Below are 17,258 nucleotides of genomic sequence, written 5' to 3'. Positions count from 1 at the left end.
AATTTCCGATAGCTGTTGCATGATGTTGTATGTTTGTACAAATTCACCTTGACAGCATGTCTTTGATACTAATTCTTGTACCTGCCCTCGTTGCAGGGCACAACGTTTATTATTCTAGGCGGCAGTTTAATAGTCTTTTAAAATCAGCCAGCCAGCAACATGAAAACTGAACTGAATCATAAAGCCATTTTTAAGGTTCACTATCAATCTGTTCAGTCCATTTACAGCCCCTGACAGAAGAGTCAATACAACAATAAAAAGATATAAGATTATTGCCTTTAATTGTGTTTTCCAACTGTCACAGAATCTTCTTTTGTTTCGAAACCTCTTTTTAAAACTTACTTCAGAATGATGTATTGATCCAGACAGCCATCCAACATACGTTTACCGTGATTTCGCTCATTGGTTGATCGCCTGGGGCCAGTAGTCGTTGCGCAAACTGGCAGTTTAAATGTCTGGTGGGACTGTTACAAATTAAATCAAATTCATAATGGTAAATTCAGCCATTTCAGTGAACCAGTAAGAATGAAAAAAAACAAAAACAAACCAAAAAAAATAAAAATACAAGAGACAATTTCTGAGTCACTGATTAACCTTTAAAGTATGTTTTTGGACTGTGTGAAGAAATGGCAGCGTGTGTGCTATGTGGCGGGAGTGCTGACCACAGCGCTACCCATCATGCAACTCAGGCTTAACTTGTATTTAGCAACATTTAATTATAGTACTATTAACTCCGTTTTCTTCCAAAGAGTGTGAACCGTACAGTCGAAAACGTGGTGTCAACTGAAATAACCACTATTGTACAAAAGCATGAGCGTAAAGATGATCGATGAAGTCACTCTCCAGATAAGTTCAACGCTCAAAGCTTACAGGAAGAGATTTTTAAACAAAAATTCTTTGTGTAAAGAAATAAAGGAAAACATAAAAAGTGGCTCCACATTGAAACATTGCATATTCAATATTAAAATTAAATTAAACTTGTCACCAGGTGCTCTATCGTCCAGCTCTGTCCGCTGCACTGCTGAACGATCAGCACATAGTTGGAGGCCTCTCCCTGAGCGAGCTCGAGGCACCGGTCTGTCTCTCTGTTTCTGATGGCTTCGCCCTGAAGAGGTTGAATGGGGATGAGCGTGGGTGTGCAATTTGAATGTCCATCAACACATCTTTGGATTCTGGGATACTGAAAGGCAACATGAAGCGGCCTAAATTCTACATCTCCTTACTTGTTTGAAGTTCCAGTGCATGTTCAGTGAGTTTAGCTTTGCCACTTGGCAGTCCTGCAGTGTGGGGCTGCTTCCCGAACCCGGATCAACCAGGCAGCGGTTATTATTATATTTGTGAGATTTAATCCCTCCCACATAAATCTCACCGTCTGTGTTGTAGTAGCAGAGCTGTGGAAAAACAAAACCAAACAAGAAGTCATGAATTATTTGGGTCATAACCATTTCGGTATAAAGTTAATTACCTGTGGCGCCTGGTGGTGGCACGTATACAGGACGGGGATGTTTCCTGGAACGGCTCCCTGGTCCACACAGAGGTCCTTAAATAGGCTGTTTCTCAGCTGTAACATCACAGTTTGATGTTTGCTTCATCAGAGCTTAATCTCATTAGTTGGTGCAGACAAGATGTTTGTAATTCTCAACTTACCACACCATACCCCAAGAGGTTATCCCACGTTTCCAGTTGTGGATACACTTGGTCTACGTACCACTGGAAAGGTTTACAGTTCAGCTTTTCTTTGAGCTTCTTCCTCTCAGAAATATCACCAATATCAATTCCATGGTTCTGCAGGTCGTATGGAAAATCAAAAATGTATGCGTTACTGAAGGTTTTGACCGTTTTAAGCCCGAATAGTCATATTTTAGAAAATTAAAAACTACTTTGCTCAATTTCTACTGGTTACCTGTAAGCCTAATATACTTCTTGTACATTTGGAAGACAAAAAAATAAATAAATCTGGCATGTTTAGAAGTAGAAGAACATTATATTATATATCCAATGACCTTTGTGGTACTATAAAGGCTGTGGTTTTTGCATCTGCCACAGATTTGTAAACATATTGGCGGTTTTAAACATGGACAGTGGACACGTATATTTTAAAAGGTCTTAGCAAGAAGCTGCTGACAATATTGAATATGATATTCTTTCTTTTTTTATTTCCCTTGTAGACTGATTAAAAAAATGTAATATAAGAACGAAGTAAGGAAGTTGACACTGTTAAGTTGGAAAACCTGTGTTCATCCTTCCTATTCAAACTGCATGAAGGAGGTGCTTTTCTTTTCTGGTAAACAAACAAACAAACGAATAAATAAATAAATAAATAAATAAATAAAAAACATTATGCAATCACTTTTGGAAAGTTACTCTTCCTACAATCAATCGACAGAATGAAATAATATATAAATAAATATTATCTTGCAACTTAATTACACTGCACTGAAATTACCCCTGAACTAAAATGTGTTTGACATCCCTGGTTTACATAAAGCTACACACACACACACACACACACACACACACACACACACACACACACACACACACACACACACACACACACACACACACACACACACACACACACACACACACACACACACACACACACACACACACGTAGAAAAACACTCGTACAAAGAACCCTACCAACCTTCCCTGGAAGGTTCCAGGCGATTAAAACATTTTTCTTGTAGTCATCCAACCACATTTCTGCAACCCTCAAGGCGTTCCTCCTCATGGCGATGTTGAGGTCGGGTGCATACGGTTTATGAGCCCTCTCAATGTGAGCTATCTTGGAGCACGTCACGATCTCCATGCTTCCTCCACACAGCCACACCTGAAAGATCGGAGTCCAAACTGTCGTGAGTGAAAGTGCCAACTGGTTACCATTTAACTGCGAGTTTGGCAACTCACCCGAATCCCCAGCTCCACGTTTTCTCCTCCGTAAACCGTCATCCCACCGTCCAGGCCGCCAATCTCACCGAGAAAATGTCTGTCTGCCACGAAGATTCCCATAATGGAGGGACTCCTGTGTGCCACAGCGCAACACTTCCACTCAGCATGCAGGGATTTTGTGAAGGAAGAAAACAACACAGAGGCAATTGCACTCATATAGACGGACTTATCCCCTTTGTGATCAATCAGTTTGAGCTTGAACTGCGAACTGACTTTATTTATGATCGATGATCATTCCACCCAGGTTTTAGTTACACTTCAAAGTTTTGTTTTTTTTAGTCACTCCTTCTCATAACACTTTTTTTTTTTTACTATAAATTTTGAGCAGCTTTAGCCTGTTTAAAAATTTTAGCCAGGAGACTTTTCGAGAATAATCCAGGTGTGCAAATAAAATTTTGAAAAGATAAAAAATAGGATGAAAATTCATCTCCAGCTCTAGAGAGAGCAGCTTTATAGCTCGCAGTTTATGACTACAGTACTTAATGTAGTACTAGTGTAGCTGCCACTAATACTTATCGTAACGCTTTGCTTCATTAGATAGGAGGACATGACCGTTTTCAGCAAACCCATAACTTGAACATGGCGTTAGACCCAACAATAGCAGGAGTGTGTAAATCGAATTTGCTTCATGTTCAAAACTTTAAAATCTTGAAAATGTTGGTGGTTGAGGGTTGCCACCTTAATCTAGCTGCTCATAGTGATTTGATAGGCGTTGACTATCATAACAAACTGACGTCGTCTCACGTACTTCCCGGGTTGCGATTCGTCGTTCATCTCTGACCAGGCGGGGCTGAAGTGCTCATACATGCACCACAACGCCCAGTCGAAGGCATGAGCAGATGGGTTATATCTTTCCACGTGTAGGTCATCGAAATGGACTTTATCAAACATCGGGGAGACCACCACTGTCCTGTCAGCTTTGATTCTGGCCAGCAAAGGTTCTGCCCTGCAGACCAGGGGAGAAAGAATACGTTTTTTTTTTTTTCTAAAAACCAATACAGAATTTAAACAGAAAGTAAAACAGAAAATAGTTGAGATTGAATACTCACCATTCCACAGTGGCTTCAATATGTGCATCTAAAATGGCCACAACATCAGCCGTAGCCGCCTTCCATCCGGAGTTTCGTGACTGGGACAGGCCCATTTGCTTCTCATGGCGAATTTTCTTGATGAGTCCAGGTCTCTCTTTGTGGATCTGATCTATGTAGTCTTCTAATTGTTTGTTCAGGTCGTCTGAAAACAGTGTCCACAGTCAGATGTGCTGTGACTGAATCGATTATGTTCTACAGGGTGTCTCCGGCATCTCATCCCACGTGGTGATCATTCTGGCCCCACAACAACATCTGCTGGTCGATTCTGGACTTGGGGAACTTTTTTCATGTGGGTTTTCTCATGACCTGTCCACTCAGTATAATCCAATGTTAGTCCCTCCAGACATGCTCAGCCTATGATTGAAGATCTTGTTGCTTCGAGGCAATCGTGCTGACAACTTTAATAGCTTGCAAGATTTTACTAACGTATCTGTCATTAAGACCAGAGCTCCCTCTTTGATATATAGATTGAACACTGTAGAGGGGCATCGTTTTGGAGAACCCTGTTAGAGTAAGGCCCCGTTTACACCACCACGTCTCGCGTGACAACACCTAATCCATTAAAAAAAAAAAAAAAAAAAAGGAGGGCGGGGGGTGCATGTCACACTACAGACATCCGGACGGCGACAAGCTGTATAAACGTGGACAAATTCGAGAGAACGCGACATTCATGTGGACTGATGACAAATCTTATTGTTTTAAGGGGTGAGTCACAACTATAAAACTACTGATATGGACGATAAAACTAGAATACGCACCGTGAGTCATACCACTACGGGTCCGCCATGTTTGTTTACATAGGCATGAGCAGATGAAGGAACTATTTTCAACGAGGAGGGAGGGGGAGAGCTTAAGAGAGTAAGGAGCCCCCCCAAAAGTGAAGAAAGTTTTACACTCTTATTCGTTGTCCTTGTGAACGGGGGCCCAAGTGACATAAAGTCGTTGTGATTTGAGGTGGGACACGACGATGTATGAAACACGGGCAGGCGGCGTGATGTCGTGAAACCACAGTTGGACTTACTGTAGGTGCTGCAGTCGTCCACCAGAACGATTTCCTTCAGCAGGCGCTGCGGCGTGTGCGTGATGATGCTTCTTATCGCCCGCTTGACGATGGAAAGAGCCTCATTTATGTAGATCAGTATCACACCGATGCTCGGCAGGTCTTCCGGATATTTCTTCAGCAGACATCTAAATGGGGTCAGACAGTGTTTGATCAATGTTTTGAGAAGATCTCAAATGGTTACTATACTGTATGTGTGCATGTTTCATTGAGCACCAATAGGACAGGAGACAACAGCATGAGCCATTAGGGAGCAGAGGTTTTAAGATAAAACAATCCTCCAAAATCACTTCTTCTCCCACCTTCTATCTCTTGTGTCTTGCAGCTCTCTGTCGAGTGGTAACCGGTTACTTAGGAAAACATTGTAGCCATAAATCTGAAAGAGGCCTTCGGCCTCCTTTTGCTCTTTTTCCTCAAGGCCGTCGCCCCATCTGGTAAACAGCGGCGAGTCAGGGTATAGCTTTGGCATCAGATCCTTCTGTTCTTCTTTGTCCTCATTGGGAACAATTTCCCGGGAAGTCTTCCGACTCTGTACCTCCATGAAAGCAGCTTTTGTTCATGTTGGAGAATAAAATGGGATCAGGTGTGTTGTTCAGTTTTGAAATTACTCTTTCAAACTCACAATCTACCTCTCAATCTACGCTGCTTGTTTAGAGAAACTCAGAAAGATGGGTTACGGTGGAAAGTTACAAGCTTACCTTTTCAGCTAAAATATTACATTTCATGATACATTTTTAGTTTTCTTCCCTACATGTGAACAGATATATGTGTACATTGTCCTCCCTACATTCTTCAAACTTGCTTGTTCCTCGCGCGATTGGACGACTCTGAGTTAGAGTGAAATGATTGAAGAAGTACACAGTTATCTATATGGAAGGCGCGGAAGACTTTTATTTTCAGTGAAGAAAATAAAGAAAACTGTGGTGCAGTGGTTATCGCCCTCGCCTGAGAGCATGAAAGTCTGGGTGGAGTTTTTTTTATGTTTGTACGCCGTGGGTCCCTGAGCAAGACCCTTGGACCTGCAATAGAACTAAAAAGAAGAAAAAAAACACCTCCCAGAATGACAAGTAAGGTGGATTCTCTGTGTGTTTCCACAGGAGGGAATTTAAACTTATATAGTTCTACCACTGAACTCTACTTACTAATGTTATCCTGTCATATCATACATATCATATTATAAAGAGCATAATCATAAAGAATTTATAATTTTGTGTAATTAAAAACAATTATATACAAAAGACCACATTCAAGGAGTTAACATTCAAATCCCCCCCCCCCCCCCCCATTGGAGCTGATTGCGTCATGTTTTATTAAAGATAAGTGTTTATTTATTATTGAAAACTTAAATGATTGTAATGAGTAAAATGTAAAATTTTAAATGTCTTTCATCGGTTCGTTCTGTACACACACACACACACACACACACACACACACATACACACACACACACTCATTTTAAAGAAACCATGCACGGATGTGAATTTTATCTTCAAACTTTGACCTGGTTGTATTTAAATTTGTATACCTGTATTCATTAAACTACACTCTCTTAAGCTATATTACGCCTATTTGTTAATTAAAGGTCAATACAATTCTGAAACTGAACAGATTTTCTTCATTGCTGATTCTTTGTGACGAGTTCTGCTTTAAAACAAACCGGTACTCACCCAGGCGGTTGATTTTCTGTTCAATCTGATCCAGCTTACTCCTCACATCTTGATCTTCAACATATTTCCCTCCTCTGAAGCTTGTCATTGTGTAGATGAGAACATAAATGGTGAGTAAAAAGATTCCAATTACTCCGGTTTTTCGCATATATGTCCTCATGTTGTGTGTGTGTGTGTGTGTGTGTGTGTGTGTGTGTGTGTTTAAACAATGTCTTCTTGCCCTACTAACAACTCTGCTCCGTGAGCAGTTTCTCACTGGCGTCTTGCGACAACAGACCCCTTATCTGAAAGATAACATTTGTTACCATGAAACCTTTAACAGGTCTCTCAGTTCTGATTTGATAAATTGTTCAACAATCAATAAAAGAGCACAAATAAGTGGCTGAAAATGGTTTAGAAAAAGAGAAAACCAAACATCTTGTATGATGACATCCTGAGTAAAGCAAAACGTGGTATGGCGTCATTCGTTCAACTATCAAATTCATGTTTTTCTTTTGTTGTTGTTACTTAATTAATGTTAGTTAATTTAATTTTCAAAGTTAATTTATGTTCCTGCTTGAAAATCATGTTACAATCTAGACAGAGCTGCTCAGGCTCGTTTAATCTAACAGCAGTTGGAAAGCATTAACAAGGGGTGTGTGTGTGTGTGTGGGTGTGTGTGTGTGTGTGTGTGTGTCTGTGTGTGTGTGTTTCCATTGTATTATGTGTATCACGGATAATGAGGCTCAGTAATAAACCGGGTTTCCCAACGACTGTTTGGAGCTATAAACCAGTCCAGGTAACGCTGTGTAAATTTGACAAACTAATAACGATACCGTCAACAATACTTAAACACAAGAGTAACTCCCAACTTCCAAACCGAATGGAAATAAAACTTTACAAATAATTTTCTCCTCATAATTATGAGATAATTATGTCATTAATCCAGAAAAACTAAGTACATTTTTATTTTTTTCATGTGAATGCAATACGCTTCCGTCTGTTTAGCTGATAAACTAGTTGCTTCTTCTTTTTTTTTTTTTTTTTTCACTTTTTCACTACACACAGCAGCTTTTTTTTTGTCCCTGATGACGGTTTGCCCTTCTTCTTCTTCACTTAGATTTAAAGGCAGTTGGCATCCGTGAAATTGCATTACCGCCATCTGCTGGTTCCAGCTGGTCCATACCATTCCCCGCAGCTGCCCCCCAAAAAATTAGAAAGTCGAAGGAAAGAAGGTTTATTCTTCCTAGTTGACCGCCGGTGTGGTCTTCCACATGGTGTCTACAAGCATGGTGGCTCCACAGACAATAAATACTACAAAACTAAACAGAAGCTCAGACCCGGACAGCATCTGGCTGAATTACACCACATCCGGGACCATAAAAGGTCTGTTTATCTTTTTAATTTGAAACATGACATTAACTGCAATTTATGTACATGGCCACCAGGGGGCGAACTTTATTTTTTTTTATTATGTTGAGAATCAGTTCAGGCCATCAGGATTACAACACAGATCTAAAAATGTGTCTACATTAAAGATAATTTCTAGATTTTACCAAGTCATTCTGATTATAATATGAACTATATGTTTGAGTTGCAGCTACATGTGGCTAAATGTTTTAGTCTGCTGCTAAAGATGTAAATAGTGGAATAAATATCCACTGTGCGAAGCTGTAAAGCATATAATATACCTCCACTTTGATTCTAACGTCACGTTTGTTAAAGGATAAGTCATTAAATATGAACTTCTTAATGATATATTAATACTTTGCTGCACTAAAACTAAGAATTTAATTTCCGGTTATTTATAATTATAGTGCTATTATTTATCAGTCCGGCCCACTTTGAGATCAAATTGCACCTCATGTGGCCTCTGAAGTAAAGGTAGAATAAGAAACTGTATGATAGTGACTCAGTACTGCCACCTAAAGTATAGGGGTGGCACAACTCCAATGTCACACAGTACACATGTGATGCAGTGTGTCATGTCTCAGTGTTGTGCTCATTTTCAGCACTCAATTACTGTTTAAAAAAGAAACAACAAACAAAACAGTCGAGACAAAAACATAATCTTAGGACAATTCTTTATGTACAGAATAGGGTGAAAGACAAAGCGTCCAAAGTGGATTTCTCATGTTGTACTTTAGTAGTTGACGGTTTTGGCCGGCTTGGTCTCGTCCAGCTCCGCCTCCAGGTAACGGACGCGGCGGTGGCGGCGCAGAATCTCGATTGCTTTCTGTTCTACGGAGGCTGGAGTGATGCCGAGATCCTCCAGACCGGGAAGCCCCGGGAACTTCATATCCGTTGTGTGAAACTGGAAAAGAATTCTTTTTTTTTAATGTACAAACAAAAGTGATGGCGGCTCGATGAGTTTCCATGTAATTATTTGGTTATTTTACCCTGTCCACTTTGTCCGGGGTCGTCCAAGGCTCGAACGGGTTCATTGCGAAAACCTGGGCGGCCAGACTGAAGAGGAAGCGTAGACATCGTTTCGATAACTAATTTGCGGTGAAGTTTGTTTCAATCGTGTCCGCTCTGCACATTAACAGCAAGAGCTCCAACAAATGTCAGCGCTAAGCAAGCAGAAGTGCATCATCAAGGGGTCGACGTGTAAGAAAAGCTGAGCGGCGGTTGTGGACTCTTACTTGTAGAAGGGGCGAGGCAGCGGGTACGGCACAAACAGTCTGTGCGCCATGGCGTAGATGTACTCCACCAGGTCGTGGAGGAGGTAACGGTTGGGACTAGAAAGAGGAAGAAAAGAGTATTTTAGGAGAAATCGTCATTTTGGAAGTCTGTAAAGTAAAGGAAATACAAAATTCTATGCAAGCTGCTTTTAATAGTTTTATTTAAAAAAAAGCTAAAAGAATGGTACTGATGTAAAAAAAAAAAAACAATTATGTGAAACCAACACATTCTTACATGTTATGTAGCCTTTTGTTTGTCGTAACAATATTTAGGTAACAAAGAAATTGATTTATTATTAGAAATGTATTGCAAGCTCTTCATTGTATTTTAGTGTAGCTATTAAATGCATCTAGATTCATTTATAACATGAGTTCAGTGACAAATGCACCAGAATATCTGACAAATAGAAGGTGTAAACGGAGTCGTGGAGGAAAAATGTTTGTTTTCACACTCTCACTTTTGATAAACAAAATTAGTTCTTAGTATTATGTATAGTTTGCATGGCCTCCCACCCAGGATATACGGTGCCCTTGCTGTTGAAAGGAAGAAAACATGCATTTACCTGTAAAACCAAACCACTGAATTTGCTCTATAAGGTTTTCGGAATTTGTTCAATTTGTTCAAAAAACAAAAACAAGTGTTTTTTTGTTTTGTTGTTGACGTGACTTCCTACCCGACGAGTGCGAAGGTCTTCCCATTAGCGTCCGGGTCTTTGGCAGCGTTGATGATGGCTTTGGCCACATCCACCACCTAAGAGAGACAAAACAACAAAACAAACAAAGCACACAACGATTGTAACTCGGTCAATTGGAATTAAGCAAGGAATCGGCTTGGTTTCGAAGTAGCCGATGACGTGACACACCCAACAGAAAAAATAATATTAATTTTAATAAAAGCTCTCAAGTGTAGCCCAACCAGTTTGGCCTCCTCTCTGAACACTCCACAGCAGGGGTGTAAACACTTTTAAGATTACAGTTCTTCTTTTTAAAGTCTCTGAACAATGAGCTAGCTGCTTTAAGGAATGCCTCTTTAACCGTCTGTCTGTCTTGGAAGGAGATGTTGTTCTTAATAATGAGGTGACTCACCAAGGACAACACTTCGGATTCGTCTTGTTTATTTGAAGTTGCCTGTGAGAAAAGTGACTGCTGTCCGGACAAACTGGTATTTTAGTTCCTTCTACTTTCTCTTTCTCAGCTCGCCTTTCGCCGGAAAGTCGTTGTCGTATTTTCTATTAACGGTCCGACAATGCCGCTCCACATTTCCATTCTTCGGTATTGCGATGGTCGACTGGCAGACGAGGCAGACGCTCTTCCAAAATGTCATCGTGGAAAAAAAAAAAGTCCTCCACCCATTCCATATGAAAGTGATAAGTTTTGGTCTTCTTACTTGGTCCAGCTTCACCACTCATTTTTAAACCCTTTCTTAAGTTTAAAATTGGCGGGAACTCGCCGGTGTTTGCGCAGTGACCCAAGTGTCAGATGTCGTCTGACTGGCTGTGCTGTATGTCAATCAAGTGACGGGATGGATGATAGGCTGACGTCTATTTTTTTTATTTAATGCCATGAGATCTACCTACACTACCTTTGTAATCGATATAATGAGCACCCCTGCTCTCCAGGTAGTAATGAGCTCCGAGCTGATGGAATACCAACACAACAATTTGTTTCTTGAAGCAAGCAGGTCTTACTGGTGTGAAAGTCCTTAACTTCTGTGTTGCATTTGATCGGAAAATCCAACAGCTAAGACAGAACGCCAGCACAACACTCCTCAGCTGTTCTCATGGAAGCTTCAATAATTGTAGTGGCATTAGAGAAATGGTTTTCTTTATAACCGTATTCTAACAGTGTTTACAAGCCACTCAGTTGAAATGCTTAGTAGTGACTTGTCAATACAAATTGGAGATAATTTCGCAGTAAACTGCCTCGCGAAGAGAAGTACTGGTTCATATTATCATTATAAATTGCAGGAGCTGCTTTGCTATTTAAAACACTCACATAAACGGGTTGCTTTACTGTCTTCTTCCCCATGGAAATGAGCGGGACGGCATTTCCGAACCAGCGCATGTCTGAAAAAGAATAAAGCTATTGTTACCGCTAATGTTTTCACAGATCTTTAAGTGAATGTGCAGCAATCCCATGACAAAACTCCAAAAGAGACATGGCCCTTCTGATCTGAAGGATGACCATCGTTTTACGGGGGAAAAAACCCAACTCACTTGCGTAGTAGTTGAAGAACCTGTCCTCCCTGCCAAACACCTCAGAGGGCTTCATGATGATGGCGTCAGGAAACTCGTCCCTCACCATGGTCTCTCCTACAGCCTGGGGCAAAACAACACAGAGCTATATTTAACCCGTATTAATCTACGTCAGTCGTAGTGGAAGACGTGGGGGGGGGGGGAAGCCCTCTACCTTGTTCCTGAGGTATTTGGACGGACTGCGTATGTCCGCGTTGAGATGAGACATGTGGATAAATTTAGTGACGCCGGCCTCTCTGGCTGCCTTGGCGATCTGCTGAGGGATGCTCACAAAGACGTCCTCGAACTGGTAGTTCCTTCACAAAAAGAGGAGAAGAAACTTCTACCACGGATCCACAAAGCCTGTTTTAAATCCAAATTTAGCTTCTTGTTAATGACAGAACATAGTTTTCCCGCTAGAAACCAAGTATACCTCGTCTCCCACTCTCTGCCCACCAGGTTGATGACCACATTCGAGTGCTCCAGAGCCCGTTTGATGGAGTCTGGGTTCTTTGCATCCCACTCCTAAAACACGCAAGACACCCGTCATCTGAATTTTTTGTTTTTATTTAAATATTTCAGTCGCCAGAGTCAATGAACGTGTAAAAATGTGTCTGACCATGAAAATGATTTGTCCAAGGTCACCCATGGGCCGGAAGTACATCAAGTCGTACTGATCGCAGCGGTGAGGGATTACAACCTGTGAGCCTATTTGCCCTGCACATCATCAGAAAAAAGACACACAGACATCTGTAACTTGCCATTAAATTTACAAGCATATCCACAAAGATAATCTCAACAACCACTATTTTCTCGCTTATTTAGATAACTACAAAATCTGATTAATTTTTGGTTTTTGCAACTGGTAAAAATGTATTTTCCAGTGAGAAATATGGGAAGAAAGAAAAAAAAACAACACAACATAGGAATTGCCATGATTACAAAATGCCATACAGTTCTATGACTACATCCTAATCACAGGGCAGGTACGATTTGCTCATAAAGTCAACAGTAAATACACAGCAATGCCTGGACTCACCCAGCCTGTTGACCACATATCGACCCAGGAAACCGGTCGCTCCGAACACTGTGGCCGCGATCCCGCTGGATGAGGAGCGTCCTCCTTTCCCTTTGGAAATGACAGCATGGTGCTGCTTCCTCTGCTGGACTGTGGTGACGGAGGCAGCCGACAAAACAGCCGGGGAGCAATTGCCTGACAGAAGGAGAGAGACACAGAGTCTGCATCAAAAGGCTGAATCTGGGACAATACACCTTTTTTTGTGTGTCTCCCATAAGAAAAATCAGTTTTGGAAATGTGCAGGAAGAATCTAAAATACTGCATTTTGTCTCTGAAATAAAGTGTGGAATCTCCTTAAGAAGCATTCCGGAAAGCAAAACACACGCACGCACGCACGCACGCACACACTCACGCACGCCCCGTGATGGATGCGTGATCTGTCCAGGTGCAAAAATTTATCATGAAAATATTGATGTGAAAATAACCATTTCCTCATCGATAGACTTGATTCTTGCAGTTGAAAACAATGATAGTGTTTAGTTTTAGTGAGTATTTTGATGTTGCAAGTTGAAATGCTCAAACAGCTCAAACCCCCCCCCCCAAAAAAAAACAACCCTAAGATGTGCCAACAGCTCTGTATTAGAACAACACCACCTTACATTTTGAAATTTAAAAAAAGAAGAGAAAAATGTGGCTCCTTGCTTAAGGGTTATACTGAAGACTTTTCACATTGTGTACCTGAATTGCGTATTTATTTTTTTAACAAGTCCAAACATGAAGGAAGCCATACTTTCATACACTTTTACATTATGTCTAAAATGTTTGGATTAATCCCAGAATAAATCGATGAATAAAGGAGCGCTTCAGTCTCAGCAGTTGTTTGTAAAAAATAAACAAGGTAAGGATTGAAATCAATTGGTAATAATAATATGCTACAAAGGTGGAGAGTTCCAGTAATCCATTGATAAATTAGTACACATATTTAAAAAAAGAGAAATTAGGTGTTATTTCTCCACATTGTAACCTGCCATTGTCGTTGTGCTGTTGGCCCTTCTGGGCCACCATAGTTTACGCAGCAAATAACTTGCAGTAACTGTGCAGGCTCAGCCACACTGTACAGGGGAATATTGAATCCATAGTTGTTATATATTTAATAAAAAATAAAAGAAAAAAAGCATATTACTCTTATTATTATTATGGTAAGAGACTAGTTTAACTCATTGGTTTCTGGCGTTGCTGCATTTGTTACGATCGCGACTAAACCGCAAAAGGAGCCCACCCAACAAAGAGTACCCTTCATAAAAAGAAATACGACGTTTGTTCACATTTAATCTTTTAGTAGATCTATTTATTTTCAGTGTTTATATTAGCTCAGAGCGAACCGAAGCCCTTGCTAGCAGGTTATTAGCCGACCCTGTTAGCAAGGTCACTCAATCCGAGTGCATAATCCACACGTGCTGCGACGACACGTGCACAACAATATGCCCCGCAACACGCAATACGTGTTGTCATGTACCTTCCTTCCACAGAAGTGTCGTTACTTACTTGAAATCTTTGAAAGGACACTCGCAGGTCGGCTAACCAATGCTATGGCCGCCATCTTTCCAACTACGGCAGCCGTTTGGGCCAAAACACGCAGGAGCCACTACGTCATTCGTCGGCGAGTGAAGGCTAACTGGAGGAAGTGTGGAATGGTGAGTGTTCTCAGGGTGGGACTGATTACAGAGGCAGCAGCTCAGCAGCAGAACCCCCAGCAACAATTTATGAATGAGACTGATGAAGATGAGTCTGTCGATAGTTTCGATTACTTTGCTTGCCTTCAGTCACAAGGTATGCATGCATTTTTTTTATTATTATTATTCTCATCAAACCCCCAATAATGCTATACCGAAAGCGTTCAATCGCAAAGGTGGAACCAACCACACTTACTGTGAAAAAAAAACAAACAAAAAAATCAGTCGCTGTACTGTTCTGCCTGTCTGGCGTCTGCATCTCTGGTTAGTGATGATGGTCCTTATCTCTGTGTGTCTTCCTTAAAAAAAGGAAGACACACAGAGATAGTACAGATGTTTACTTTCTGAATCTATGAAAGGCAAATGTAAAAAGCCTGTTTACTGTTACTGCTGGCCCTGACTGAAATACCTTCCTTCTTGAGGTTTTTCTCTTGCTGCAGACAACTCTGGCCCTGACTGGAGCTATGGTATCAGTGGTGTCTGTAACGTTAGAGCTGAAGTTTTCTACAAGGTCATTGACAGCAGCTGAAGGCAGAGCTGGTTTCAACCTCAGAAATGTTTTGACCTTCAGGAAATACCAGGTCTAAGATGTTCAGAAGTTCCTTAACACTGTTCAACTCTGGATTATCACAATGAATATCAACATCGCCCATTACCACAACAAAGTCATAATCAACACATACAGAAGACAGTAGTTTGCTGAAGTCCTGAAAGAAGTTTGGTTTGTATTTGGGTGTTCTGTAGATGGTTATTAATATCGCCCGACAAAAGCAATTCACTTCACAGTCAAACTCTCCGTACTCCAGCTGTTTGCACTGATGTGTATCATCATACAGAGAAGCTAAGACTGAAGTGTGGTGGAGCCGATGCAATAAGAGCTGCTGCTGCCTGTTGTTTTCATTCAACTTAAGTTTCTGCTAAAAACATGAAATCATTTTTTTCCTCAGCAATAAGATCATTAATCAAAGTGACTTGCCTGACATAAACATTTATTTAACCAAAGTGCAGCGTATAATGAACATTACTGGATTCACACCGAGGCTGACCTACAACTGCGGTGACATTCGATAGAGTAACTGTATGTCTATTCTTGTGTGAGAGTCTGTGTCTCAGAATAATATTGATATTCATATCCCATTTTCACTTCCAGGTCAATTCTGGAACATTCCTCTTCCGGAATGTCCCTGGTAGATTTAATTTATAAATTTGTTTTGCTGTTTGTCAATTTTTATTGGCGATTGTAAAGGTGTTTTGTTTATTTTCTGAAATATAAATTGGTTTCCGGACTCCGAAATGTGTAATGCTAATGTCATTTAGTTTTAGGATATGTAAATATGTTTTCCAAAATATAACTTTGTCTCAATCTTTGTAAGTTGCACTGAATTGTCATACTCGTGAGGACAAAGATCTTCCCTGTACATGGACCTTAAGTTAGATATCAGGAATATCTAATAAATGCTGAAATGGCTTGCCATACGGAGATTGTGACTGAGCTGCTGTACGACCTGGAAATCAACCCAAATTCGAAACGATTGGGTTTGGCGGAGCTGATTACTCATGAACGGGTCCCAACTACTTAGCCCCATCTAGTGGGGAAGTCAGTTATTGTAGGCAACAGGGACAAACCCTCAGTCGCGTTCGGAGAGTGATGGAAAAAGTCATTTCTAGAACCAAATTGCTTTAAATTTACAGACTGTCCACCACTGAAGGCCACGCTACTCCAGAGAAATAATGTTAGGTCCATACAAATGTGAAATGTTTTTTTTTTTATCTTAGTTTGAACTCTGAACACAATTATCTTTACATAAAATAAATGTAATAGTTAGTTTGTGTTTTGACTCATGGGTCGTAATCACAATTTACTTTCTCTTCTGACAATATTATATAAAAACTATATTTTGTCGCTGCTGGCCCTGACTGAAACACCACTGCACGCTACTGATATTCGTGTCCTCTGTGTTCACATGTAGACTGGCCGTGTGTGTTTGTTTTCTGTTCGTCCACTAGGGGGAGCTTGGGCCAATGAGGGAAGGTCCCAGGTGATTGAGGCCAGGTGTGCAGGACTGGATGGACTGGATTTCTTCACGAGGCCAGCTGGACAATGGGTATGTGTAGCACTACCAACACGAACATTTAAACGTTGTGTACACACATGATTAAAAAATAAAACTAAAATAAAAATCCAATGCATTGGTACAAGGTGACATTTAAATGAACTGTGGGTGGTTGATGTTGGAAAGGTTTTATTTTTGTTTGTTTGTTTGTTTCTGGTTTGATTCTGTGTTTCTGGTTGTTGATGGTTTATACCTGAAAGGTATTTTTTGTTGTTGTTGAGTAAGGTATTTTTGAGTTTTTAAACAACCCAAAGAACCATCAGTGAGCAGTGAGCTGGTCTCTTTGCAAGAATGTGGCCATATAGAGGCCGTAAACAACTCAGTGGCCAAACTTTGATGGTGTGGACTTTCCTGGTATCCACGCTGATGTGGAGTTGTTGACGGGTAGCAAAGCCTCCCAAATGCTTGCACCCTGGGAAGTGGTTAACAGTCATGGAAACAGACCTGATGTCATCAAAACCCCCACTGGTGGCGGTTCCTCCTCACACCACCAAAGACGTGAGGATGTACGGTGTGAGAGTGGAATCTCCACTTCTACAGTTAACAGGACCTGCATAAGGCCGGAGAAGGAGGGATCTGGCAATCCCAATGGGACTCACCTGGTTAGATTAAAAATATAACCAATTTGCTTTGTTTGCTGATAATCCAAGTATTTTCTCTCTCTCTCTCTCTCTCTCTCTCTCTCTCTCTCTCTCTCTCTCTCTCTCTCTCTCTCTCTCTCTC

General features: G+C 40.8%; 2 protein-coding genes across 2 annotated transcripts; both read right to left on the bottom strand.

The window, feature by feature from the left end:
• Positions 1-64: 64 nt before the first annotated feature.
• LOC308116430 (putative polypeptide N-acetylgalactosaminyltransferase 8) lies at positions 65-7,024 on the bottom strand. The gene is made up of 11 exons (XM_080474614.1): positions 6,774-7,024; positions 5,409-5,655; positions 5,068-5,234; positions 4,005-4,188; positions 3,704-3,901; positions 2,914-3,028; positions 2,651-2,836; positions 1,648-1,785; positions 1,466-1,561; positions 1,224-1,391; positions 65-1,105 (listed from the first exon to the last, which is right to left on the bottom strand). The coding sequence occupies exons 1-11, from the start codon at positions 6,931-6,933 to the stop codon at positions 968-970; spliced, it is 1,797 nt and encodes a 598-aa protein (XP_080330740.1). The 5' UTR covers positions 6,934-7,024; the 3' UTR covers positions 65-967.
• A 950-nt stretch (positions 7,025-7,974) lies between these two features.
• ndufa9a (NADH:ubiquinone oxidoreductase subunit A9a) lies at positions 7,975-15,568 on the bottom strand. Its single transcript, XM_080475858.1, has 11 exons — positions 14,234-15,568; positions 12,710-12,883; positions 12,290-12,387; positions 12,104-12,195; positions 11,846-11,987; positions 11,653-11,755; positions 11,432-11,502; positions 10,111-10,187; positions 9,398-9,493; positions 9,152-9,218; positions 7,975-9,066 (listed from the first exon to the last, which is right to left on the bottom strand). The coding sequence occupies exons 1-11, from the start codon at positions 14,286-14,288 to the stop codon at positions 8,896-8,898; spliced, it is 1,146 nt and encodes a 381-aa protein (XP_080331984.1). The 5' UTR covers positions 14,289-15,568; the 3' UTR covers positions 7,975-8,895.
• Positions 15,569-17,258: the final 1,690 nt, after the last annotated feature.

This window comes from Lipophrys pholis (genome assembly GCF_963383615.2).
Source record: "Lipophrys pholis genome assembly, chromosome: 11".
Taxonomy (NCBI): Eukaryota; Metazoa; Chordata; class Actinopteri; order Blenniiformes; family Blenniidae; genus Lipophrys; species Lipophrys pholis.
Note: the sequence above shows the minus strand (reverse complement) of the source record. Positions and strands in the feature narration are given on the sequence as shown.

Coding starts and splice junctions, on each gene's coding strand:
- LOC308116430 (XM_080474614.1), bottom strand. CDS start 6,933: ATGAGGACATATATGCGAAAAACCGGAGTAATTGGAATCTTTTTACTC. Junction 1,786..2,650: donor CCTGGAACCTTCCAGGGAAG/GTTGGTAGGGTT, acceptor TACGACCTGCAG/AACCATGGAATTGATATTGG. Junction 1,392..1,465: donor GCCACCACCAGGCGCCACAG/GTAATTAACTTT, acceptor GTTTTTCCACAG/CTCTGCTACTACAACACAGA.
- ndufa9a (XM_080475858.1), bottom strand. CDS start 14,288: ATGGCGGCCATAGCATTGGTTAGCCGACCTGCGAGTGTCCTTTCAAAG. Junction 12,884..14,233: donor TGTCCTTTCAAAGATTTCAA/GTAAGTAACGAC, acceptor TCCTTCTGTCAG/GCAATTGCTCCCCGGCTGTT. Junction 9,067..9,151: donor CCCCGGACAAAGTGGACAGG/GTAAAATAACCA, acceptor ATTCTTTTCCAG/TTTCACACAACGGATATGAA.